A 24,264-nucleotide genomic window follows, 5' to 3' on the forward strand; every position below is an offset into this window, starting at 1 on the left:
ATTTGTACATTGTGCTAACAAGTTCCTCCAACCTGGATGAATACTGTCGAGCCATGAACGTCCAATCAACGGATAACGCAGTTCTTCTTCACATAATATAACTGGTAATTTATACAATACATCATTCAATAATAAATCAATGAAAGCTTGACCTTTCAACTTCAAAGTATTATTATCCACACCTCATAACTTTAGTGTAGCGAATTGTGTTCGCCGATGAGGAAACATTTTTTTGAAAAACTTGCAATTGAACAGTGTAACTGTAGATCCAGTATCTAGTTCACATTGTACAATTCGCTTATCAATACACAGATCAACTATGCATGGTTCCGCTGACACAAGAACATTAGTGCCATCTATAGCTTGTGTTCTTGGCTTGAAACTAACACTCCTTGCTTTTGAACGAGTGAGTGTTGCATCTTCCACTTCCGTATTTTCTATGTTCGATGAAATAGTGCAAGTACTATCTTCTGGCGGATGAGAATCACTAACCTCAACGTGCAATAAAGACAAACCATGAAATGCGTTATGTATGTTTTGTTCAACAATAGCATCTAAAGGTTTAATATTAGACGCAGATATTTGATCACTTGTAATTATCTTACTCGCAACTCCACCATTATTTTTCCTAAACTTGCATTTTACATGCCAATGACCTTTCTTTTTGCAAAATGAACATATCGAAAATTTGGTGGACAATGTCCAAGATCATGCCTTCTGGAGCATCTATCACATTCTTCAGTGCATTTATTACTTTTATCCCGAGGAGTAACAAAGTACTTTTTGTTTGCTTGCGAGGACTGGAAACATGGTTTAAATTTCTGTGTCCCAGCAAATGCAACTAGATTAGGACTACATTCCTTTTCACGATGTGTGAACATTTGTGTTTCCCGTTCAATTAATTCCATTTGAAGCACAATATCTTGACATTTTGCTGGAGTCAATGTAGGTTCAGACAGTAATTTCTTTCTAATGGCATCAGACCGAACGCCTACAATTATTTGCTCTACAATGGCTTCCTGTAAGTACTGGTCAAAACTACATTTAAGTGCTTGTTGCTTAACACGTACCATAAATTGTGTTGCATTCTCACCTCTTTCCTGTGTGCACTGTCTGAACTTAAAACGTTCCACATATTTGTTTGTTCTCTGGCCATAATGTTTAAGCAGATTGTCCTTGAGGGTTGAATATGTTTGACGTTCGACTGGTTCAGGTGCAAGGATAGTTTTCAACACTTTAAAAGTTTCAGACCCTATAACTGAAATCAGTATGGGTACTTTCCTGGCTTCATTAACATCATGAGCCAAACAAGACTGTTCAAACCTCGTTAAATAATCTTCTATTTCTTCCGAATTTGGCCGGAACTCAGAAAATAAATTCAAACCTAACATTTTCATAATTGTGGTCAACTAAATATCACAATATCATATACACAATCCGTATCACACTGATTTAAACTTTGTTCTTGTACAATTATTGTAATCTACGCCGTAGACACAATTTGTATCGCACTGACTTGAACCTTGCCCTTGTGCAATTATTGTAAATAATACACAAACCGTGTAATCTTGGTTCTTACCGTAGAAATTGATCAAGCCGACACAATTTCTCCTTGCATAAACCTATGCTGGAATGATGATTGTCGTGTACTCTTCGTGACGTCTTCATCCATACTTCTTCTTACGAAGGATTACCAAGAATATCCTGTACGACTGCGCCATAGATGTAAGCCTTGTTTTGTTGTGTGTGATTTCTTATCTATACATGCACAAGACATACAAAATACGTAGGTTCAAATTAAACAATATAACTTTAATACATGGAAGCCATTCACATACATCTTACACACGGTTACTATAACAACCAATCAATAACATGCTATAAAATATAAGTTCTTCTTCTTCCTCTTATCATGCGTCTATCAGTTGTCTCTTCAGGGTAGCGGAACGGCCTCTCTTTTCGCTTCTGTCGGCTACAGAAAAAATGTCCTAGGCAATACCTACTCAACAGCAATGGTGTTCATTAACATATTTAACAATGTTGTCATTTTATTAAAACAACTTTTTAATTCTTTACATTTTGCTGTTACCTGCGGTAACACCGGCTACATGCACGCCATGCCTCTGTTGTCTGGATATCACCGCACACTAGCAGCAGCAACATGGCACCTGGCATTGTGATCCTGGTAGTAACAGTAGTCCATTCTATAAGATCGCCATAATGTTGGAAGAACCTCATTTTCTAGAATTGTACAGTACGACTGTAAGTCCACGATAACATGAACATACACCAGTGTAGTACGTAAAACACGTCATCGCCTTATTGGCACTCCCAATAAATTTTCTTGTGGGCAGAATGAACTCCAGTAGAAGGCATTCTCATGTAGCCACTGTACCCATACTCGTCAGTCTGATTAGAAGATTGTGAACCTTGACTCTTCACCCCACTGAATCGATTTTCACTGCTTTAAGTGTCAAGTTGGTACAGTCCAAACACCACTTGAGCCTTCAAGCTTTATTGGTCTTCATGATGGGGCTTGAATGCAGCGTCTCTGCCTGAATATGTGAAGTGGTGAGTCTCAGAAGTCTATTCATCCTAACTATTATGCAATTAAATATATATTGATATAATAAATCCATGGGTCTATTAATATATATAGTAATAATAATAATGCTGGGATTACACTTATTATTAATAATATTTTCGCTCTTAATTTAAATATTTTGTTTTGTTCGTAATGTTGCAGTGGAAATGGATATCTCTGTTACTACATGAAACTCCTGTCTGATGGTGAACGTCAGCTGTGTCTAGTTTTTGACAATTTCTCGTTTCAGGATTCGGCGATCTCGGTTGATCAGAATGTTTGGTTGCCCGAAATGTTTGTCATACCTAGTGTGTCCCTGCGCCTTCCACTTGTGCAGGATCGATGCCACTGTTGATTTGGCCATGTTTATCTTAGCAACTGTTGCCTTGCTGTACAACCTGCTGATGTGGCATTCCACGATTACAACCTTATGGAAGTCCGACAGCTCTGCATCAAGGGTTATGTTGTTCAAAACTGGTTATCTTGCTCACTGAAACAACCAAATACATGCTTCAGGTCACAAGACAGCCTCAAAAGTCAAATAACCTACTTTCACATGGTGTCCAATTACTTTTTGGTAGATAATGTAGTTACTGATAAGGGGTGACAGATCTGAATTGCTGAGAGCTGGGTCATCCATTTTAATTTTAATTAATCAATAGAGAGTTAGTTATTTTGCGAGTATGTGTTTTTATGTGATTCAAGAAGGATTTTATTAAATTAAATGTCACTAAAATTTGGCATTTTCCCTCCCAGATCTGTAAATATCTCTTTTTGCATAATTCCAAAAAAATAAAAGTGCTCATCTAGTATTGGGTAAGTATTCTTTTCTTCCTTTGTGCATTACTTCTGTATGAATCTTGATCACCTCTTCTTAACTTATACATACATAATGTTAAAATACATATCTTTTTAAGATAAGTAGCATTCTTAGATAAAAAATATTATGGAAACTAGAAAAGTGTTATGCTCTGGAATAAAAATTACATTATGGAAATCTCGCATAAGCATTTTCAGTCAGAAGATTTGATGTTTGCTGTGTTGAAATTCAATTTATGATGCATGGCTGCAAGTAATCAAGTCACAAGCAACAATAATGCATATCATCTTGTTATTTTGTTTATGTGGAAAAAAAAATTAAAAAATTTTGAGGGGTTCTGGAGGGGGGTTAATTTCGCAAAGTATTACTCACCCAACTTAAGTAAGGTGCTTCAACACTGAGAATACATTATTTATAGCCTTGGCTAATGTTTAAATTATATTTTTTTTTGGGGTAAGGAGTGTCACCCATTGTTGGTGTATTGAACTTCAAATGGGAAATGCATATATTACTTATTGCAAAAATATGTATTATATTTTCTGGGACAGGAGAGAGATATATCAATAATAACAATAGCTGCATAATGAACCACACATTTCACCACGTACATAAATTGATTTCCCTAACACACACTGATGCTCTACAAAATTTTTATTCCTCACCCATTGTTAGATCGTATTTTTATTAGTATTTTCTTATTGTACAAAATGCTGTGTTTATGGAACAAAACCTTAAATTAAGTGAACATTTGTTCAAGTTTTTTGCACGTATATAAATCTCTGAAACTGTTCAGTTCTATCTTTCTCTGCAAGGATTTAATGCAGGTCTGGTGAACCTTCTGTATTTGTGAAAGAGCTGTCTGATGTACATATGTGGATTGCAGATCTAGCAGCGGTAATGTTGTAAGAAGGGCGGAAGGTAGGATGCTTCGTCAGTCATGTTTGGAAAGTGGGAATCCTCTCTCTCATTATCTGATTCATGAGTAGCAGTGCAGTGTGGCATTGTAATCATGGTAGATGAAACCGAAGATGTCCCCCATGAAAAGGAGGTGCCTCCCAACAATGCAAACAGCTCTCCTACTCAAACTCTACTGCTTACTGGCTTTGGAAACACAGTGCACAGGTGGCAAGCCTGCACTGAGCATTCACTGACCTTTATAAGTACACAAGGGTGCCCCCACCACCATGGCCAATGGTGTATCCCCCCCCAAAACCATGTCATAATCCCCATAAAATATTTTATTTCGACAGCATGTCTACTGAAAGGAACGTTTTTGAAGCTTTACTTTACTATGCAACCTAAAGTTTGCAATTTGAAAAAGAAAATAACACAGTAAATACGAAATCATTTAGTCATTTTCATGTAATTATCAATTCTCTTTTTTGGAATGCTTCACTTTTCTGAGAATGTTCCGTTGCTTTGTTATATCTCTTTTCATATGCATTCCTTTTACATAATACATAGCCTACCTTCCCTCTGCCGAGATGATGTGCTGTCAGGACAAAACGCTGAGTGCGCAGCAACTTCTTAGTTAAAATCTCTTGGGACGCACTATCCCCAAACAACGAACTATAACATTTCTTCGCAAATTTCTGGCCTCTTCGTAACAGTCTTTGAAAAAGTCTAAAATGGTATGTTTACTACAACAAATAGAACGAATTAACAAGGAAACTACCGTCACGATACAACTCCCGTTAAATAATTTCCCGAGAACCACCTAATGATACTTGAAAGCAACTGAAATATTTGTTCCAATGCGACTTGAAGAAAAGAGGGAGAACAAGTAGGCAGACAAGAAAATCGTGTATCAACAGTGCAGGGGTGTAAGGGGTGCTCCTTCCACATAGTGCACCCAATAGTCAACCTCACTTCCACATAGTACACCCTGGACTGCAGACTAACGAGGCTCTGGCGACTGCCCCCATGGCCAGTATAATTTTGTTTGTGTTGTCCTGTGTTTGTCCTTATTCGTGCTGAGTGCTCCTTTACAGCCTCAGCTTTTAATGAAAGTCAGAACATTTTACTATTTTATGATTTTAGTTATGCAACGTTCGAGTTGTTATGTGTAACGATAAGGGGCTGGACCCCGTATAATGTGACAGGTGCAAAATAGCCTTAGTGCTGATGCACCCAAAATTTTAAATTCAAATTTAAATTCAAATCAAAGTGCAAAGGAAAATATGCAAGAACTCACACTGAGCTGTATACATTTATCGAAAAACACCAACAGACTACTTGAAACACAAGAAGAAACAATTCTTAACAACAATTCTCAAGAAATAAAGAGAAGGGCTGCTGATCTTTATAGACTGCTGACAGTACAGGAAAATAAATGCAGAATCTTTCTGGGAGTAGGATCAATGCTTGCCTGTTGTAAATAATAACAGCAGTCTCATTTCAGAACCTAACATTTGACCCTCAATATGACAACGACATGATATAATATGACACTGTAAGAGGTAATATTTTGGGTAGAATATAGGTTTTGGATAGGGGGTGCGGAAGAAAATTAAGGGATGTGCAAGCACCACTTCATGATCCCCTGGTGCTCCCCCTGACTAGCATTGAGTGTGCAGAAGAAAATTAAAGGGTGCACAAGCACCCCTTCACACCTCCCTGGTACTGCTCCTGAAGTATCATTACCTTCTATTTATTGGAGCTTGCATACATATAATACTTGTTCTTGGATTATTTGATATGATGCTTCTCCCTGTCCCTTAACTAATGATACCTGTGGATATACACACACAGGCACACGTACAGTGTTTGAAGTGAAAATTGTTAGTGGAAGGGAGTTTGGTCCAGCCTCAGTGTTAGCTGGGGTGATGAACCTATGGGTTAACATGGTAACAATGAGAAAGCTGGGAAAGCTCTGTGAAAATTTTGCTAGCTTTGGAAAACCACCCCGCTTACTTTGAGCACTGTGTGTGTGTGTATGTCATATTTTCTTGTCTTCCTTTTTCTTACCTGAGAGAGAGCACTAGGGAAAACCTATATTGTTAGAAATCTCATATCATCTGTTTATTTTAACAATTCTTGCAGATAACTTGAAACATTATTATTTACAACTTTATACATGATGATTCAGATGCTATAACCATAAGCTTTATTCTACTTCTTTCTAACCCATGAAGTGTTTCTGGTTTCAGCATTCTTTGCCATTCTTATCGCTTTAATAACAAACAAATTACCAATTGTTCTAACACCAGGAATGCGAATGAAGTGAAGGAGGTAAAAATGAACCTAATAAGGATAAATATAAACCGATCTTTTCTGCTTAAAGCTTGGAGCAACTTGTTACATCTCTCATCATTGTTTTCAAAAACAAAACACCAATATGTAAGTATGCTGTTAGTATTGAAGCAATATATCCTACAAATTCAACAAAACAATGTGACTTGTGTTTCCCATCATTCTCGAATCCCCTAATACTTGGCATTTTCAAGTATTTATATACACTATCCACTAACTCTCACACCTCTTCCAGGTACCATTACATACATTGAACCTTTCTTCTATTCCAAGGAGATGGCCAATAGAATGCCACAAGTGAGTGAATACCTCCAGTTCTTCCCTGGTTGCACTGTGAATGCCAAATTTCTTCGGATACAGAATGATTGGTCGCACGAAAACCATTTGACCTAGTGCCATATCGAGTTGCATTATGAACATACCCCTTTCCTCAGTATTGTTCAGAGCATTGCATGGATACTCATTTCAAGTTTCCATAGAACACAAACTCTTAAATTCTTCAAAGACATCGTCCACATGACACCACAGACCTTTGGAGTTTCCTTCAGGACCTTCCAAAGTGACTTTCTTCTTTACTTCCTCAGGTTGCATTCAGAATTCATTCTATTCATAATGCTAACATGGATCGCCCTTGTCACTTTCATTTCCTTGTGTCCTGGATCATTCACATCAACAATATCACCCTCATACCAGGTAATCATTTTGTTTAGAGTTTTTAAATATCTCTTAATTGATTTGAATGGAGTGTCTGATTTCCCAGTGAATATAAAAGGCCCAAGGAAGTAGGGAAAATTTATATCCATTGTAAGTGCTACAATTGAGCTAAACCATAACCCTATCCAGTATCTCTTGGCAAACTTCTGTCCTTCCTTATATTTGTTCATGTCCAGCCATTCAGGTTTAGAATCCATGGGGATGTTGGAATCGCCATACACATTAGAGCCTTGTAGCAATTTTTTCAAGCAATCTGGAAGTTCTCTGGATCCATTGCTAAAATCCTTTGAATATGGACATGCTTCCAAACATGAAGAATTGCCTTTCATGTCAACATGCCTGACAGCACGCTGGGTACTGGGTGATGCCATGTTCTCTGAAATAAGTGTAATAATACATATGTAAATTGAAGAGATTATGAAGAAAAAGTAGAATGATTATTAGGGACATGAACTAGCACAAATTGAACAAATGAAATTTCTGTTTTGAAAATGTTTATGGTAGCGGAGGGTCATTCGAAATGGGATGGTAGGTCAAATGGGGACATTTGGTTTCTCACTGAAAAATGCTGCCAGACCCAACTACCATTCCTGACCATCTATATGTCAGTCTGAATCGAGTCATGGAAGAGGCTTTTTTCTTCTCTTCAAAGTTTTCAAATTTTGCAAAAAAAAAAGTTTCCAATTTTGCCCCTATTCTGTGTTGAGTCTTATTGAGCATTCGGTTTTGATAAGTACAGTATTGATGCTTCTCATCTAAAGTTAGTTTTTTACATACTGCTTGACAGGTTATCTTACATGTGTGTGAAGGGATGCCATGTTTTGTAGCTTCCATCACTGTCTGGTCAAACGGGGACATTGAGGTCAGTCCAAAACAGAGTCATCTCCATTTTGAATTACACCCACCAATATTGAATTATGCTTTACCTACTATATAGGCCTATGCTTTAATTCTCAGACAAGCATGTGATATTATGTTGTTTATTAAGTGTCAAAATTGGATATAAGAGATAATTTGTCATCTTAACTTCATCACCATAACAAAGAAAAATTGGAAGCTGATGAACAAGAAAAAAAAAATAAAACAAAAGAGACCTTTGTTCAATAAGACCATTGAACCTAATCCTGTGAATCCTAAAGGTCAAAGCATGAAGAAAAGAAAAATTGAAGAACCAGTGTTGTCATCTGAAGTACAGGATACTGTAAAGGCTTACATTTTCTGTAATGAGTTGTATGCGAACTCATAGGACAAGGAGAGGTGGATTCAGCATAGCAGCTGTTGAGGTTGGGAACATGAAGCCTGTTCGAATGCTGGAAGAAACGGATGACTCCTTCACGTGTGACATTAGTGCTTGATTGATTATTTTGATATACAGGGTTATCCATTTGGGTATGGATAAAATAAAACATTAATAGAAACATAAATGTGATAGTAGGAAAATTTTCGTGTTTGTGTTTTCGTGTATGAAACATGGGAGTTTTGCTGTAGTGTGTTGGCAACAATGAAGTTTGAACTGATTCGTTATTGTTAAAATGGTGTTTACGAACCAGCAACAGGCTAAATGTGTGGGGACCAATTGCTTGGCCTCCCAACACCTCAGATTTAACCCCTCCAGACTTCTTTGCCTGGGGTTTTGTTAAAGACACTGTCAATTCACAGAAATCCACAGACATTGATGATTTAAAACTCAAAATCTCACAGGCTTTCGACAGAATCACCCCAGAGATGTTACACCAGACGTGGAATGAATTGAATCACCATCATGAGTTGTGCAGAGTTCATAATGGAGGCCATGTAGAAAACTGAAGTATACCAAACTGTTATTAGTGTATAAAAATAAAAACTCCCACCTTTCAGTCTTTTGTATACAATATTTCAGGTAATTACATTTGACTTAAAAAAATTCACATCCATTTTATTTTATCCATACCCAAACAGATCACCCTGTACAATGCTAATATATATTAAAAATGACAAATACTTCCTTTCTTACATGGGCATATATATATAGTTCACATAAGGAGGGGGTTCAACTTCTGGTATGATTAGGGCTGCTTTATTTCATAAGTGAAAATCCAGGGCACTGCTGACCGGAAGATTGTTGGGGGCTGGTGGGGGGAGCTTGACCCAACAAAGTTGTGTGTATATAGTCACAAATTCACGCTACTTAGTATTGATACTTTTCTGTTCATCTTGTGTCAAACAACTTGAGAATGTTACTGTGTTTTCGTGGTTTTCTTGCACTGCGTTTTTAAAAAACAAATTTCTTTAAGAAGACTCGAGGGAAAAAAATGATAACTGATTTGGCAGTCCCAATGTAGTTTCTTATCGCAGAAAACCCGAAACTTTCAGGAAATTGCAAACATTTGGTCTGCAGTCCCATCTGGTGTGTGGAATTACGTAATTTCATTTCCATCCATATCACATCCTATACATCTCGAATTTAGGAAAATAAAATAAGTCCGAATAAATTTTTATGAACAAGCTGATAGAACAGGTAATCTGGTAATTTTACAGAAACAAAAGGGAAGGGTTGGACCCGTTGAATCCCCCCTTAAATACGCCCATGCTTCCTTATCTCTATCTTGTATTTTCGTGGTTAACTTGATTTTTTGTTCTTTCAAATCAGTTTTTGTAATACAATTTTGCATTAGACCTCGAATTTGTTGTTTTATGTGAGTACCCCATTTTAACCAAAATGGGGACATGTCATATCTCCCAGAAAAATATTTTCTTGCCTCCCTTATTTTTTTTTTTTTACACAGACAACATTGTTTGCTGATAGTCTAGGGCCTACACAGAAAAGAAAAAGATTGAAACATTTTTTTTCTTTCATAACTTTTGGTAGGCTAAAATATGTTGGACGACTCTCCCCTACTAATGTTAAACATTATTTACACTATATTTAAGTATTATTTTCAACAGGAATCCAATTTTCACACATCATCTAAAGAAATATATTTAGCAGCCAACAAAAAATGTATATATTGAATCAAGGTGGTTAAAGCAATGGTGAATTTTTTTATGCTATACATTAAAAGAATGAAGCTCTCTAATTTTGTAAATGTATATCATTGCAACAGGATAAACGTAAGTTTTCCAAATATTGAGAGTAAAGGTGCTGATATGGTGGCCAAGCACCTTAAGTTGACAATTTTTGATCTCGCCACTCAAGTTTCCAGGTTTAAGTTCTAGCCTTCATCTAATCATCACTCCTTCTCATCATTTCGATTAGCCAAAAGTGGTAGAACACTACAAATACATATAAAAACTAGAATAAAGATATTTGTCAATAAATTGGTAAGAGAATAGCAGGTTAAAATGAATGTAATAACGTACGAAACTGTTAAATTTCTGTTATGTCTAACATATGTGAAAGACAAATTTGTGTGGGATATATTAAGAGAACAAAAGTGTGAAATAGGGGGAGGAAGATAAGGGAAAAACAACTTTGTGATGTAAGGAGCCTTTGAGGTTTAAAGCCTAACAAGCCAGCTTTTCATTGGTTGATGTATGGTGAGTGCATCAGTTCCATTGCACTGGTGCCAGACTGGAAACGAAAAAATGGGAACTAATATCTTTATCCTTATAATATACATAATATCCCCATTTGTGTTATTTTAAAAATCAATTCTCTATGAATTTGAGAGCAAGCAATACAATTCTCTGTGCAGCTGTGTGTTGTCCTGTGTTTCCTTCATTTGTGTGCTGAGTGTCCCTTTACAGTTTCAGTTTTTAGCAGAGGTGTAAAAAGTTTAGTCCTTGAATACATTTTTGCTTTTAGTCAAGCTAAGGAGTGACCCCACATGAGTTATAATTAAGCTTTGTTTCATTTGAAATGTGTCTTTCATGTAGTTATTGATGTGAGGGGCTTCTACCCGTATATCAATGCCAGATGCAAATACCCTTAGTGCTGAGTCGACCAACATTCTAATTTCAATTAATCATAGTTATTTTGTGCATTTGTGTATTTGTATGACTCAAGAAAGATTTCATTAAATTACATAAAGAGTTCCTGACAATAAATTGCAAATTGTCACATCCTAAATGAACTCCTAGGACATGTATGTGTGTGTATTGATTTTATCTATTATGTGTATGTAATTAATGTAAATGTACCTTCAAGAACAAGGAGAACTCCAAGAATCCTTAATCATTTCAATTATAATGTAATCATTGTTTTTAAATGTTATGTATAATAATTTGAAAATAATTATTAACTGTAATCTAATGTAGACATGGTCCATACCATGTGTGGAAAACAACCACTGTACAATGGTCAACGGAATGAAATAAATCATATTATATCACTAAAATTCGGCATTTTTTCTTCCAGATATGGCAATTACACCTCTTGAACAGATCCAAAAAATAAGTGCTCATCTAGTATTGGGTAAGTAATTTGCTATATTTGCTATATTTTTTTGTATGAATCCTGATCATTTGGATACATAATTTCTTAACTTATAACAAATCATTGTGTGGGAACCAGAGTGGTGTAACTCCAATGAATCAAATTTACAGGAGAGAGAGGAAATAATGTTTTCTTAGGAATATTTCCGATTCTCGAAAAGAGTTATTAAATTGTAGATGCATTACTCCAACTTAATGCTAAGGATTAGAAGCAAAGATATGGTGGTCTGACCCCAGATCAAGCTCTTAGGAGTTAATTTAAAGAAAAATTGAAAACTGCATTTTTGAAGTTACGTTTCTCTGGTTCTCATGTGACGATATATGATGTTAAAGCACTTGTCATTTTAAGATAAGTAGGAAATGTAAAATAGAAAAGTGGATGTGCTATGGACTAAAAATTAGATAGTGGAAATCTCACACAATAATTTTGTCAGAAGATGTGACTTCTTTGTGTTTAAGTGCAATTTATGGTGCATGGCTGCAGTCAATTGAGATCACAAGCAATAATAATAAACACCATCTCATCATTTCTTTTATGTTCGAGGGAAATGTTTCCTTTTTTATTGGGATGATGGAAAGTATTACTCAGCCCAAGTAAGGGGCTTCAGCACTGAGAAAAACTTTTTTTGGTATAGCCTTGGCTGATGTGTAAACAATATATATGCTGCAGGGTGCGAAATCATTGGAAACTGGTGGGGGGAGGAATATCTTCATTGACACAATCACCCAAATATAATAATTCATACACATATATAATTAAATATAAAAGTAAATCACTAAATATTTAAATATGTATATTGTTAAATATATATAAAGGAATGTATTTGTTACTTTTTTATATCAACTGTTCAAAAATGTCCATAAATTACAAAAAAAAATATAAATGGTTTTATTATGTATGAGTTTCTGTTTAGTTTTTGCTTTCTATTAATATAGATTTCATCCTTTTATGTGTCTTGCATTTTTGTTTTACTTTTATCTTAGCCATTAGCCAAAAGTGACAAAAAAGCAAAGTAAAATACTTTTATTTTGCATATATATTGATATTAATCTGGTGTAGATCTGTTAATGCTCACTTGAAAGGGAGAGAGAAAGTGAAAAAATGCAACACTCAAATGAATGTTTTTGATATTATCCTTAGTAAAGTATATATTTCAACTCAAAGTGATTGCATGTCTTTGTTGTTACAACAAAAACTCTTCCCCCCCCAGATATTTTTGGTGGGGAGGAATTTTTAGCCCAAAATGGTTAGTGGGGGAAATCCCCCCTGTCCCCCCCAGGATTTTGCACCCTGTTATACTGCGTATATATATTGGGAGTGAGGACTTTCATCTATTGTTCGTGAATTGAACTGCAAATGAATATTTGCTTATTGCAAGAATATGTATTATATATCTTTTGGGACAGTGAAGACATATCAATAATAATAATAATAGCTACAGTAAAGAATTATGTAAAACTACATAATGAACCACACATTTCATCACCACATGCAACAAACACTCACTGATAGCTCTATCAAATTTCATTTCTCAGCTATTGTTAGATTGTATTGTTAAATATTACTATATTGTTACAGTATTATACAAAATGTACTTTATGGAACCAACTTTTAAATTCATTGTTCAAGTTTATAACCTCTAGAAACTTGGCGAACCTACAATATTTGTGAAAAACTCCCTGATATGAATGTGTAGACTGCAGATCCAACAGCGGTAGCATTGTAAGAGGGGCCAAAGCATGAGTGAGCAAGGCAGGAGAATTTGTAGATCATATTCGTCTAGTGGGAAATCTCTCATTATCTGATTCATGATTGACAGTGAAGTGTAGCATTGTAATCATGGTAGACGAGATGGTTCCATGAAAAGGAGATCTCTCGCCCACAGTATTTTTTACCTCTCAATCCAAAGGGCTTCTTCCCTCCTCCCTTCCACTCTGCTGCTTACTGGCTTTGAAACGCAGTGCGCAGGTGGAAATCTTGCACTGCAGCAAACATTCACTGGCCTTCACAAGTGCAAGCACATTGCTTAAGCCTGATTAAATGTTTGAATGACAAAGCGAGATGTTTTAGAATGCAGTATATCTCCACATTGGACGATTGAATTGAATTTAGCAATACTCGGTTCTGGCAATGCTGTCAGTTTCACAGTAGTCAGACATGTTGTCAATATTGGCACTGAAGTTATGTAAGGGAAATACACCAGCATTAAAAATTTCTATTGTATTGTGAGAGTTATGAACAATGCTTTGTGTGGAAGCGGCCCCGGCGCCCACCAGCATCGAATAACATGGGTACCTGGGGGAAACCCTGGGGGGTAAAGGCGGTCAGGGGCGTGATACTGATCACATCACCCCCACTCACGACGGGATCAAGAAAGTGTGGGGCGTTACCCCCACACCCCTATATGCCTTCATGGCGTGGTGCTATGCACAGGGGAGCACTTTACTTTTTTTTTTGCTTTAGGAATATATACACTATCCTTATGTTATAGGTTCTTTCTACAACCTGTAATATTAAATATTTTTAAACTATTATTTTATTGATGATTATTCAGAACAATTTTGAACAAGTTGATGTCCATGTTAGCAGGTGACAGTGAGGATGTCAACTTCTAAAGAATATAACAAATATTGTATTCAGTAGTTGACACCAATACCATAGTCTGCCTATTTCATTAAGGTAAGAAGTTTTCTGTATTAACCCTTCGTTGGTATATGTGTGAGTGTGGCTCTCACCGCAGGATATAATTGTAAGTTTTTCAGGCGGAGATCATGGTATCTCCCTCTGGACTTGTGTAGCTGTCTTTTTTATTAACTGTGGGCAGACGATATCAGATGTAGGTCATCTGCTCTCATTCTGTGTAGACAGTCCGTGTTTTGTGAGCATCACACTCGCACTTTATCAACCACGTAACCATTTTTCTTCAATTACTGCTTGAATTCCTGTTTTTCACTGTTTTCTGTTTAGATTCTTCAGTAATTATTTTCTAATTTGTCTCCTTCCACTTATTACTGATAATATTTCCCGCTAAATAAACTTTGAAATGGGATATTCGGCAGTGGCGAAGCTCCTATGAGGCTTTTGAGGCTTAGCCTACCCAAAAAATGTTGAAATTAAAATGTTCTTGTACCCTGTAACAATCAAAGTTCGTTAAAACGAATTAAACTATGTAATCCGAACGTTTGGTTCCGCCGATCCTTCCAGATATCTCTGTCAGTCAGGCCAGAAAGAGAAGAGCGCGTTCGGTCCGAACTGTGAGGCTTTTGACGAAAAGCTGCTACAGCGTGAGCTCTGTGTAGGTGGTAGGGGAGGGGACTGCCGATTCACTGGGTGAAAGCGGCTAGCCTCAGAACCAACCTGTTGGGCTTCTAGTCTTCTTGTGCAAAGTGCGTTGTTCACGCGCTGCATTGTTGAATGTTAATTTACTTCAAGTGCATGCGCGCGCGCGTGTGTGTCACATAGTGTATTTATGTTATAAAAATATAATACTGTGAAATTATGTGTTGAAAACTCTAAAAGGATTTGCAGTGAAATAAATGTAAGTGAACAAGACTTCGTGGCTCTCAGATGCTTAACCTACGAAATCTTGGACACACTGACTACAAATGGAAATACGTTTTGGAGATCTTGAAAAGATAAAATTTGTTGAATTGCTAGACCAAAATATCTTTGGGCAATATAAACTACATTTTCCTGTGATGAAATTAAATAACCTTCTGTCCACATATCCACTTTTCAACAAAGAACGATTAGAAAATGATTTAAAAAATATCTATGCTGATGAAGAAAAGCATTTACCTCCTGCAGACCATCTAAAATTCATAGTTAGCAATGATCTTCAAACAATCTACAAAGAAGTAACACAACTTATCAAGTTGGTCTTGATATTCCCTGTTACAACAGCTTCCTCCGAAAGAAGTATGAGCACCCTCAAGAGAGTAAAAAATTATCTCCGTAATTCAATGAAAAATGAAGGATTAAGTTATCTCAGTACAATAGCCATTGAAAAAAAACTGGTTAAAGAACTTTCTATTGATCAAGGCTTCAAGGAAAGAGTAATTGATACTTTTGCGATCAACAAGAATCGACGCATGGACCTGCTGTATAAAAAAATATAAGCAGATTTTTCAGCCTACCCAGTATTTACGCCTTAGCTTCGCCACTGATATTCGGTATGAATGAAGAACAGATCTAAGCAATGTTTGCTGAATAAAGAGAAGGCCTGGGCAGATTGTTTGGTTGTGGTTGATTCTCAGGGCCACAAGATAATGTTGAACATTGAACAGTGATCATGATAGCAACAGGGATCGATCTCCTCATGAAGATGAATTACTTGCCTCTTCTCTTCAAATATTGATTGATTGATTGATATGGTGCTTTAAGTCCACTTTATGCTCAGTAATGCTAATCGGGACTGGACCTACAGTTTAAAGTGGGATCCGAACCACCATGTGCCTGCACCAGGTTCTTCAATATATTGGTCATGATCAAACTAATAGGTGGAATGTACATAACCCTCAACAAGTAATAAATTATGGAATTTATTACTAATGTTATGCAAATTAGTTATCAAAAGTATTTTCCAAATGAAATTATAAAAATTATTATGTTTTTATTGATAAATTGTATCTCATAATATGTAATCAGTAATATTGCAATACCAGAAAGTATTTGTTATTACATAATAAATCAGATAAATTTTAATTCCAAAAAGTAATATGTATTTGACAAAAATATATATATAAATTATTTTGATATGATTGAGGCCTCCCTGATGGTCAGGTGTTGGCGTTGTTGCCTTGTAATCAAGGGGTCCTGGGTTCAATACCTGGTGGAAACACATAGTGGTTCATATCCTACTTTAAACTGTAGGTCCAGTCCCGATTGGCCTTACTGTACATAAAGTGGGATTAAAACACAAACTCAAACTAAATGTGATTGAATGTAAAAATATTAGAAAAAATGGCAAAAAGCAATGAAATCCATGTGTGGACACCACACTCACTGTACAGTATACTAACCGTGCTATTCTGGAACACGTATACCAATGGAGGGTTAACATACAGAATGGGAAAAAGAGCATTCTTAAACCATAATAAAAATTGGAGTTCTCGAGTTACAGCAGGAGCTTGAAGTGACTTGCAGCCCAAGTTGGCAACCACCTGGAAAGATGGCCTTTAGTTCGGGGTTCCCCAGCGATACAGGGCCGTATTTAGAATCTGTAGACCCTTAGACTGAACCTGTGGTTTCGGGCCCTACCAGGGGAAAATTTTTTGAAAATAATATTTTAATTTTAAAAGTAACATATTGTAATTTTAAGTAAACATGATAGGCAATTTTTTTAAAATAATATTTTAATTTTAAAAATAACATATTGTAATTTTAAGTAAACCTGTTAGGCAAATGTAAGATAAAAAAAAGGAATGTAATTCTTTGTTCTGTATTGGTGGACTGCGAACCTTACTTTTATTGCCTTTTCTGACAATAAAATGAAGGAATGCTTCAGAAGAGAATCTAGAAGATGAAAACAAATACAATGTCAAGAAGGTGCATGTGAGGAGGGGGACATTATCCCGCCTAACTACGGGAAGGCTCTTTCCCTGGCATTTTTAACTTTTGATTTTCCACTAAGGATAGAAATTTATACTTTGATACGATGTCAGGAAAGAATTGGATTGGATTGATTTGGCGTTTTAAATCCACTTTATGCACAGTAATGCTAATAGGGACTGGACATACATAGTGAGATTGAAACCACTTTGTTCCTCCCCCGGGAATCAAACCCAGGACACCTTGATTGCAAGGCGACAACGCTACCACTGCACAATCGGGAAGGCCTGATATGATGTCAGGAAAGAAGAATTGATAAGTCACGAATGGGAGAGATGAAGCCAGACACTTTTCGTTTAGTCACAATTATATCCATAGAAAACACTTGTTCAGGACATGATTCAAAACCGCCCACGGTTTGAACCAGAGACTCTCAACCTGTCGTTAGAGACATTATAGATTGTGATTGATGGTGAAACATGATTGATTATTGCAAACTGAAATCTATCTTCTCTATTAGTGTAGAAAGCATGAATTGTAAATGACAAGAACATGTTGCATTCTATTTTTTCTACATTTCTTCAAATAAATGATATTATGAGAGGCATTCAAGTCAAACCTGGAGATTTGATTTTTCAGAATAAAGGAACACATTTGGACGAAAAGCAAATACTTTTATTTCTCATGTCATTCTCCTCTACACTAATTCACTAATTCCAGCGTGTCACCGGTGCTTGGATACCAACAGCGTAGAAAGATTTGTCTCTGCGTCTGGGCTTTGATGGGGCAAAAAAAATCATTGACAAATATATATTTTCTGTGCATCAAACGCGCGAAGTGTATATTCCAAAATTATGTTAGTTATGCTTTAAAGTGTGCCAATAGCTAACCATCCTTCGGAGTATCCAACTGCTATAGCAATTCCAGATAAAAAGATCTACACTTGTTGCGGATATCGTGAACAGGAAATGTAAAAAGATAATGAAGTCAGTTCTGCTGGATATTCACTCATCTGCTGCATCAAGTAGAAAAGTCACCCCAATGATAATACTAATATTAATAAATTTGGAATAAAATTGGTATATTTTTATTAGTATTTAATATATATTGTGTAATAATCATAACCATGATGATCGTTATTATTAATATTTCTGGGCCTCGCAGATGGCATAGTGGCCGCATCATCGACTTGTAATCAAGGGGTCTGGGCTGCGATTCCCGGTGGAGGCATGTAGTGGTTCGCATCTCATTTTAATCTGTAGATCCGGTCCCGATTAGCCATTCTGTGCATAAAGTGGAATTAAAGCAACAATTCAATCAAACGGTTCAATTCTATATTATTTCTATGCCTGACCCCCCCCTCCATTCACAAAAATTTCTGGCTACGACTATGGTAAGTAGTTCATTAATAAAGAAAAAAACTATGATTTGCTCAAAGGTTTTTAAAAAAAGTTAATAGTTATGAGTATACGTTTTTGCAACGTGGATTTTTGGATGATGTGGTTATTCAGGTTCACTTTGAATTTTATGTCTATTTTCATGGGCGTTTATAATAATTTATTGAAAATGAATGTTCACTTTTGAGAATAAAGTCAAGGAAAGCTTGCCTTCAGTTCAAGCATGTTACACGTTCTACGAGGTTTAGCTTATCTACAAATAACGTCCTTACTCTTTAAAGTAACGGTAAACTCTTTTTGGGAAAAAATACTACAACTGGCTTACTTTTACGAAGTAACTTTACAAAGTCTGAAAGCAACAAGCTCATGATCTATCATCTGTCTGTACACTGGAGAGGATACGTTGTTTTAAAAAAAAAATTAACTCAGTTTTCAATAATTCATTTTAATTTGTTACATGTTGGAAAATAGTTCACTAAAGTAAAATTAATACTTAAAAATACTCGTCCAGGGAGAATCGAACTTTTAACGAATCGTTATTTTACTAGCTGAAGATACTCTAGTATTTTGCCTTTAACAAAGTTGATCTGTTACATTACATGCATATGCTTCACGTATACTCTCCTAGCTTTGTATTTTAACTATTTATAATAAAATACTGTGGGAAAATGATGGAAATTAACGAGCGCTTCTCAGGTTACCGCCCGGTGATTTTGTTGAAATACTGCGTTGTGTAATCTATGAACTTCCCTTTCTAAACATGAAAACAAATTGATGATATTGAATAAAAATGATCATTTTCACAGGATTCAAACTCACGAATGAACACCCCTCTGGTCTACTGGCATACGAGTTATCAATCTTGCCTTGACATTCCGCACTGTAGTGTTGAGTTACAATCGTATTATTATAAAATATTTAATCACATGTGTATTGAAAGTAATAAATCCTTCATTCCTCTCGAAATCCATGCAAACGTGTTTTACTCCATATATATTCCCTTCGGTGAATGCTGTTAGAGGAGTGTTGTGAGCATGCAAAAACCGGTTCTGCAGCTTGCCTGGGGTTTCAAGCGCGCCAGGAGGTTCATTGCAGACACCACTTGGCTCGTACCCAGCGACAGCGTCCTACCTGCCTGGAGGAAAAAACTTCCCTGCTGTCTAGGAATACAAATGATTCCCACTGTACAGTCAACGGCAAATTAAATAGGAGGAAAAAGATTTTCCCGACGAAAAATAAGTTGGCAATGCTGCGAACACCGAGGCATTCTTGATAAGACTCTTGGGGAGCGTCGAGCAAACTTTCCCGAAAAGCACAACTCCAGTATCGAAGGTCGTGCTATACGTGGATTGGCAACTTTCGGAAGCATGCTGTGTGTCTACACAGTTCTCCCCAAATGCATGTTTAAAGATGAATCTTCTGTTAGAATTTTATTTTTCAAATGTAGTTCTGATATTGTAGTCATTTTACAATTATTTTTATTTGTTCTTATTTTCCTTTGCTTTTATGTCACTTTAAAAATTAATCGCAACTATGAAGAATGATGATAATCAGATTAAATTGATGAAGGGACACTTAAGAAAGAAATTGCCAGACCAGGACTCGGACCGGGAATCTAGAGCGGATAGGTTGGGAAAGACCGTCAATAACTCCCGGCCATGAACTGGCTTATGACATTTGTAATTCCTCAGGAGTATTTTTTGTTCTGTTTATGCCTAACACGTGCTTTCGGACAATTAATTTATAAGTGAAAGTGACATTAATCCACACTTCGTTCGGTGGGGACAATCCATGTATTGTTTGAGAGGATATATATATACCAGATACAATCATGACCTATACTTGGATTGAATAATTGAATTGCTTTATTTCACTTGGCTTCTTGTGCCACTTTTGGCTAATTTGCTACGATGAGGATGAATGAGTGATAATATGTTGAAATTGATGAATGGACACTCACAAACATTCATTGCCGGGACCCCTGGCGTCGTAGCGCGATGAGCTAAATATTTTAAAATAATTACATAAGTTATAAGCTTAAGAGAAATCTTGAAAATGAATCAGCAAGTTTTTTTTTTTTAAAAAAAATAGAAAACATTTCCTAAGTAGACTTATTCATATTCCTCCCAGGCCTGTTCATAGTTCTTTATTTTCCTCTTTCTCCCACAAATATTACACATGTCACCTTACAACGTGCACTTCCGACAGTCTACTCTGCATGTTACCTATTCCTGGTCTTCCAAACACTTGAATTTCTTTCCTACTTGTGAGTCTACGTTTTCGTCGTCAGATGAGGATTCCAGGGCATATACTCTGTCCCGGAATCTCCGGATCGAGCGAACAAAAGCAAGTCTCTGTGCAAGTAGTGACTCGCGAGGGCTCGACCAATGAACACGTGAGAGGGAACGGGATTGCGTGGGGGGGGCAGCGACTGTAGCTACCAGCCTCTGCAGCAGTACTGCTCCGCTGACCCGCTTTCCCCCTGCGCGGCCTTGCGCCTGAGATTACCAGGATAGAGTATAGATTCCTAAGTTATCAACTTGTATTCGTCATCGTGCAGATTTCCTTTTAATCGACGATACTTACTCTTTGTCTGTAATTTCTTAGATTTTACGAAATATCTCCATTTATTATTATTTTTTTAAAAAATACAATTATTCTTGAAAGTAAATTAGGAATAAAAGAATGTGGGACATTTCTTCACACATGAAATTAATGAGGCATCTCTCCTTTCTCTAGTACAAATCTTGTGTCCTTTTGTCCAAGGAGAGATGTCTCCTCGCTCTGTGGTGTTTGATCGTTCGGAAATCGTAGGAAGCCTTACGTTTGTACGTTTCTTGCATCATTTAGCACAAAACGAGGCTAAATGAACCATAATTGTAGAAGTGAAACTGTAAATACAAATTGATATTTTACTCTTGAGGTAACAAAGTGAAGCCTTGGTTATTTAAATAAAATAGAAGACTCGTCAACTCAGATTTCACACACAATAACGTTCAGGCTGCACCTGAGAACAACGAATAACAAATAACGCATTCTCTCAGAAACTCGCTGAATTACAGCACGTGGGGCATCTCTCCTAGTGAGGCATCTCACCTCGAATGACACTATGTAAATTTCATCTTCGAACTTTTTATTTTTATACCGTTATTGTAGTCACAAAATTGTGGTTGTGCCTAATTTCGACATCCCCATCCTTCCGAAATCACGTTTTATATTAAAAAGGTATTTTTATATTAAAAACTTCTAGCTCGAGTTATGCCTTAAACCTACTGGCATTGTCGGTTCTTATTCTACGAAAATATGCAGAAATTCATGTCCTCACATTTTGTGTAAAATCGGTTTTTCGTCCGCCATCTTGAAAGGTGTTGATCAATTTTCCTTACATACAAAATTAAATGAATTCTGCTATATATCTTGCAGTTGTAAATACATCATCTCAAAAGCTTTAAATTTAGAGTAGTTATTGTTGTAAAAATATTAGGCTCTTGTCCCCACCACCATCAAGTACACAATATATTTTTTAAAAAATTCACACATTTGTCCAAATATATGCCCTAACGTTTAATCCCTACATACTTGAAAAATGATTTCTAGACCCATATTTGAAAAAAAAAATCTAAATGAAGGTAGTGTGCGTAACATGGGTGTTTTCCGTCCGCCATTTTAAAACTTTTCGCTGTTTCTGTAGTATAACATACTAAAAGCGATAATAGCCTACGGACAGAGAGTATCATGCCAGCAAAAACTCCTGCAGGCTGATGTTGTGTTTTATCCCTCCATCTATGTATATGCTGCACATTACATTTTAAGTTTTGCTTAAAATCATTTATTTTGTAAGTTTTGTCCAGAGGTATTTACACTCAAAGTGTGTGTGTTTGTGTTTGAACGGCACATATGAGTCACTAACAACAATTTGAAGCCATCCGTTTTTTTTTTCATACTTTCTAAGATAAATTTTGTGTTAATAACATTTACATGAAATTGTACAACCTCTGACAATAAAGTTCGGTGAATGAGCCTGAATATCGAAAGTAGACGAATTCTTAATGAAACCTACCTTACTGTCCTTCGAAGTAGTCCCCTCCCATGGCTATGCACTGTTGAGAACGGCTGTACATGTTCCGGAAACTTTTAGAAAAGTCTTCTTTCGGGATGGTGTTCAAGACCCTCGTCACGTTCCGTTGGAAGCCCGGCATATCCTCAAATCTCTGACCTTTCAAAGTGATTTTGAGGCGTGGGAAGAGAAAGAAATCTGGAGGATTCAGATCCAAATTTCTTGCAACGTATTGCTACAGAGGATGAGAGCTGGTGTGTGAGGTACGACCCTGAAACGAAACGCCAAAGCATGGAATGGCGTTCTCCTGCATCACCCCGTCGGAAGAAGGCCAAGGCGGAAAAATTGTTGTTCCCCTCCGGCAGGAATTCCTTGTCGATCATGCCATCACTGTCAAGGAAAGTGATAAGCATCGTCTTGATGCGTGATTTTTACGCCTTGGCCTTCTTCCGACGGGGAGCAACTGTCCCCTAAATAGTAGCCACCGTTTAAGGCTGCCATTTTTATCATGTGTTTGTCCGTTTCTTCTCATCAGGCATCGAAACATCTTTGGTGTCTTTGAGTGACTTCACGAAGCTGTTACACAATGGATGGACAATCCACTCGACGATGCGAGATTCAAACCGTGGGCTGTGAACTGGATGCACACAGTTCTCGAATATTTCTTCCTGATTCGAGCCTGAACACCACTAATGTGTCTTGTCTTCCCATGTATGCAGCTCTTATAAAAGCTGAAACCCACCAAATTGTTCATATTCAGGCCTAAGCACTCGCAAGTGTTCAAAATTGTCCGTCACAGCTTCCACAGTCTTGTCATATATCGGCACGAAACAAAGGAAGTATTCTCGAACACAGCTGGATCGAGAAACAATTAATGCACAGTGAAAACCCTTCCGTTCCCAACACATCTAATGTTTCGACTTCCAATATGATAAAATGCTCACTCATTTATCTCCAGTGGCGTGATGGGGGTCATAACCCTCCATTGGCCCAGTATTTCTAAAAAAGAAAATGAACGTCAAAGGCAGAGAAATATGGCAAAATGAAGACTGACTATCGAGAAAAAGTATACGTAACACCCCCCCCCCCATCCCTTCGAAAATCCTGGGTATGCCAGTAGAGCAACCGCACGACATGCCAGAGACCCTGGTTCGGGTCCTGGCAGAGCCTGAAAATTCCGCTAAAATATCTACATATCCAACATCTTCCTGCTTTCTCTTCTCGACATTCATATAATTTTCGGCTGTCCCATTGTAGTGGTTAAGTGTTTGAGTGTGCGAACCCAGTTGGCTTAAATAAAAGTCTCGGACTGCCAACACGAAATTTGTCCCGGGCACAAATAAAATTACAGTTGATCTGTGCAACTTATTTATGTCTTAATAAACCGCCCCAATATCCGGTACTCCTGAAATATTCACTTTAGACCTTCGATCTCTTCGGCTCATGCCCCGAACTAGCACTACACTGAGGCTCCTA

General features: G+C 36.8%; 1 protein-coding gene across 1 annotated transcript; it reads right to left on the reverse strand.

The window, feature by feature from the left end:
• Positions 1–6,869: 6,869 nt before the first annotated feature.
• On the reverse strand, positions 6,870–7,741 carry LOC145989025 (uncharacterized). Its single transcript, XM_083124324.1, has 2 exons — positions 7,233–7,741; positions 6,870–7,080 (listed from the first exon to the last, which is right to left on the reverse strand). The coding sequence occupies exons 1-2, from the start codon at positions 7,739–7,741 to the stop codon at positions 6,870–6,872; spliced, it is 720 nt and encodes a 239-aa protein (XP_082980450.1).
• Between the last annotated feature and the right edge of the window lie 16,523 nt (positions 7,742–24,264).

Source organism: Lepisma saccharinum, chromosome 6, assembly GCF_977018435.1.
Source record: "Lepisma saccharinum chromosome 6, izLepSacc3.1, whole genome shotgun sequence".
Lineage (NCBI taxonomy): Eukaryota > Metazoa > Arthropoda > Insecta > Zygentoma > Lepismatidae > Lepisma > Lepisma saccharinum.

What these genes read in the sequence shown, in the direction of transcription:
- LOC145989025 (XM_083124324.1), bottom strand. Translation starts at nt 7,741, where the DNA reads ATGGCATCACCCAGTACCCAGCGTGCTGTCAGGCATGTTGACATGAAA. An exon ending in TCTGAATGCAACCTGAGGAA is followed by an intron (nt 7,081 to 7,232) that starts GTAAAGAAGAAA and finishes TACTGAGGAAAG; the next exon opens with GGGTATGTTCATAATGCAAC.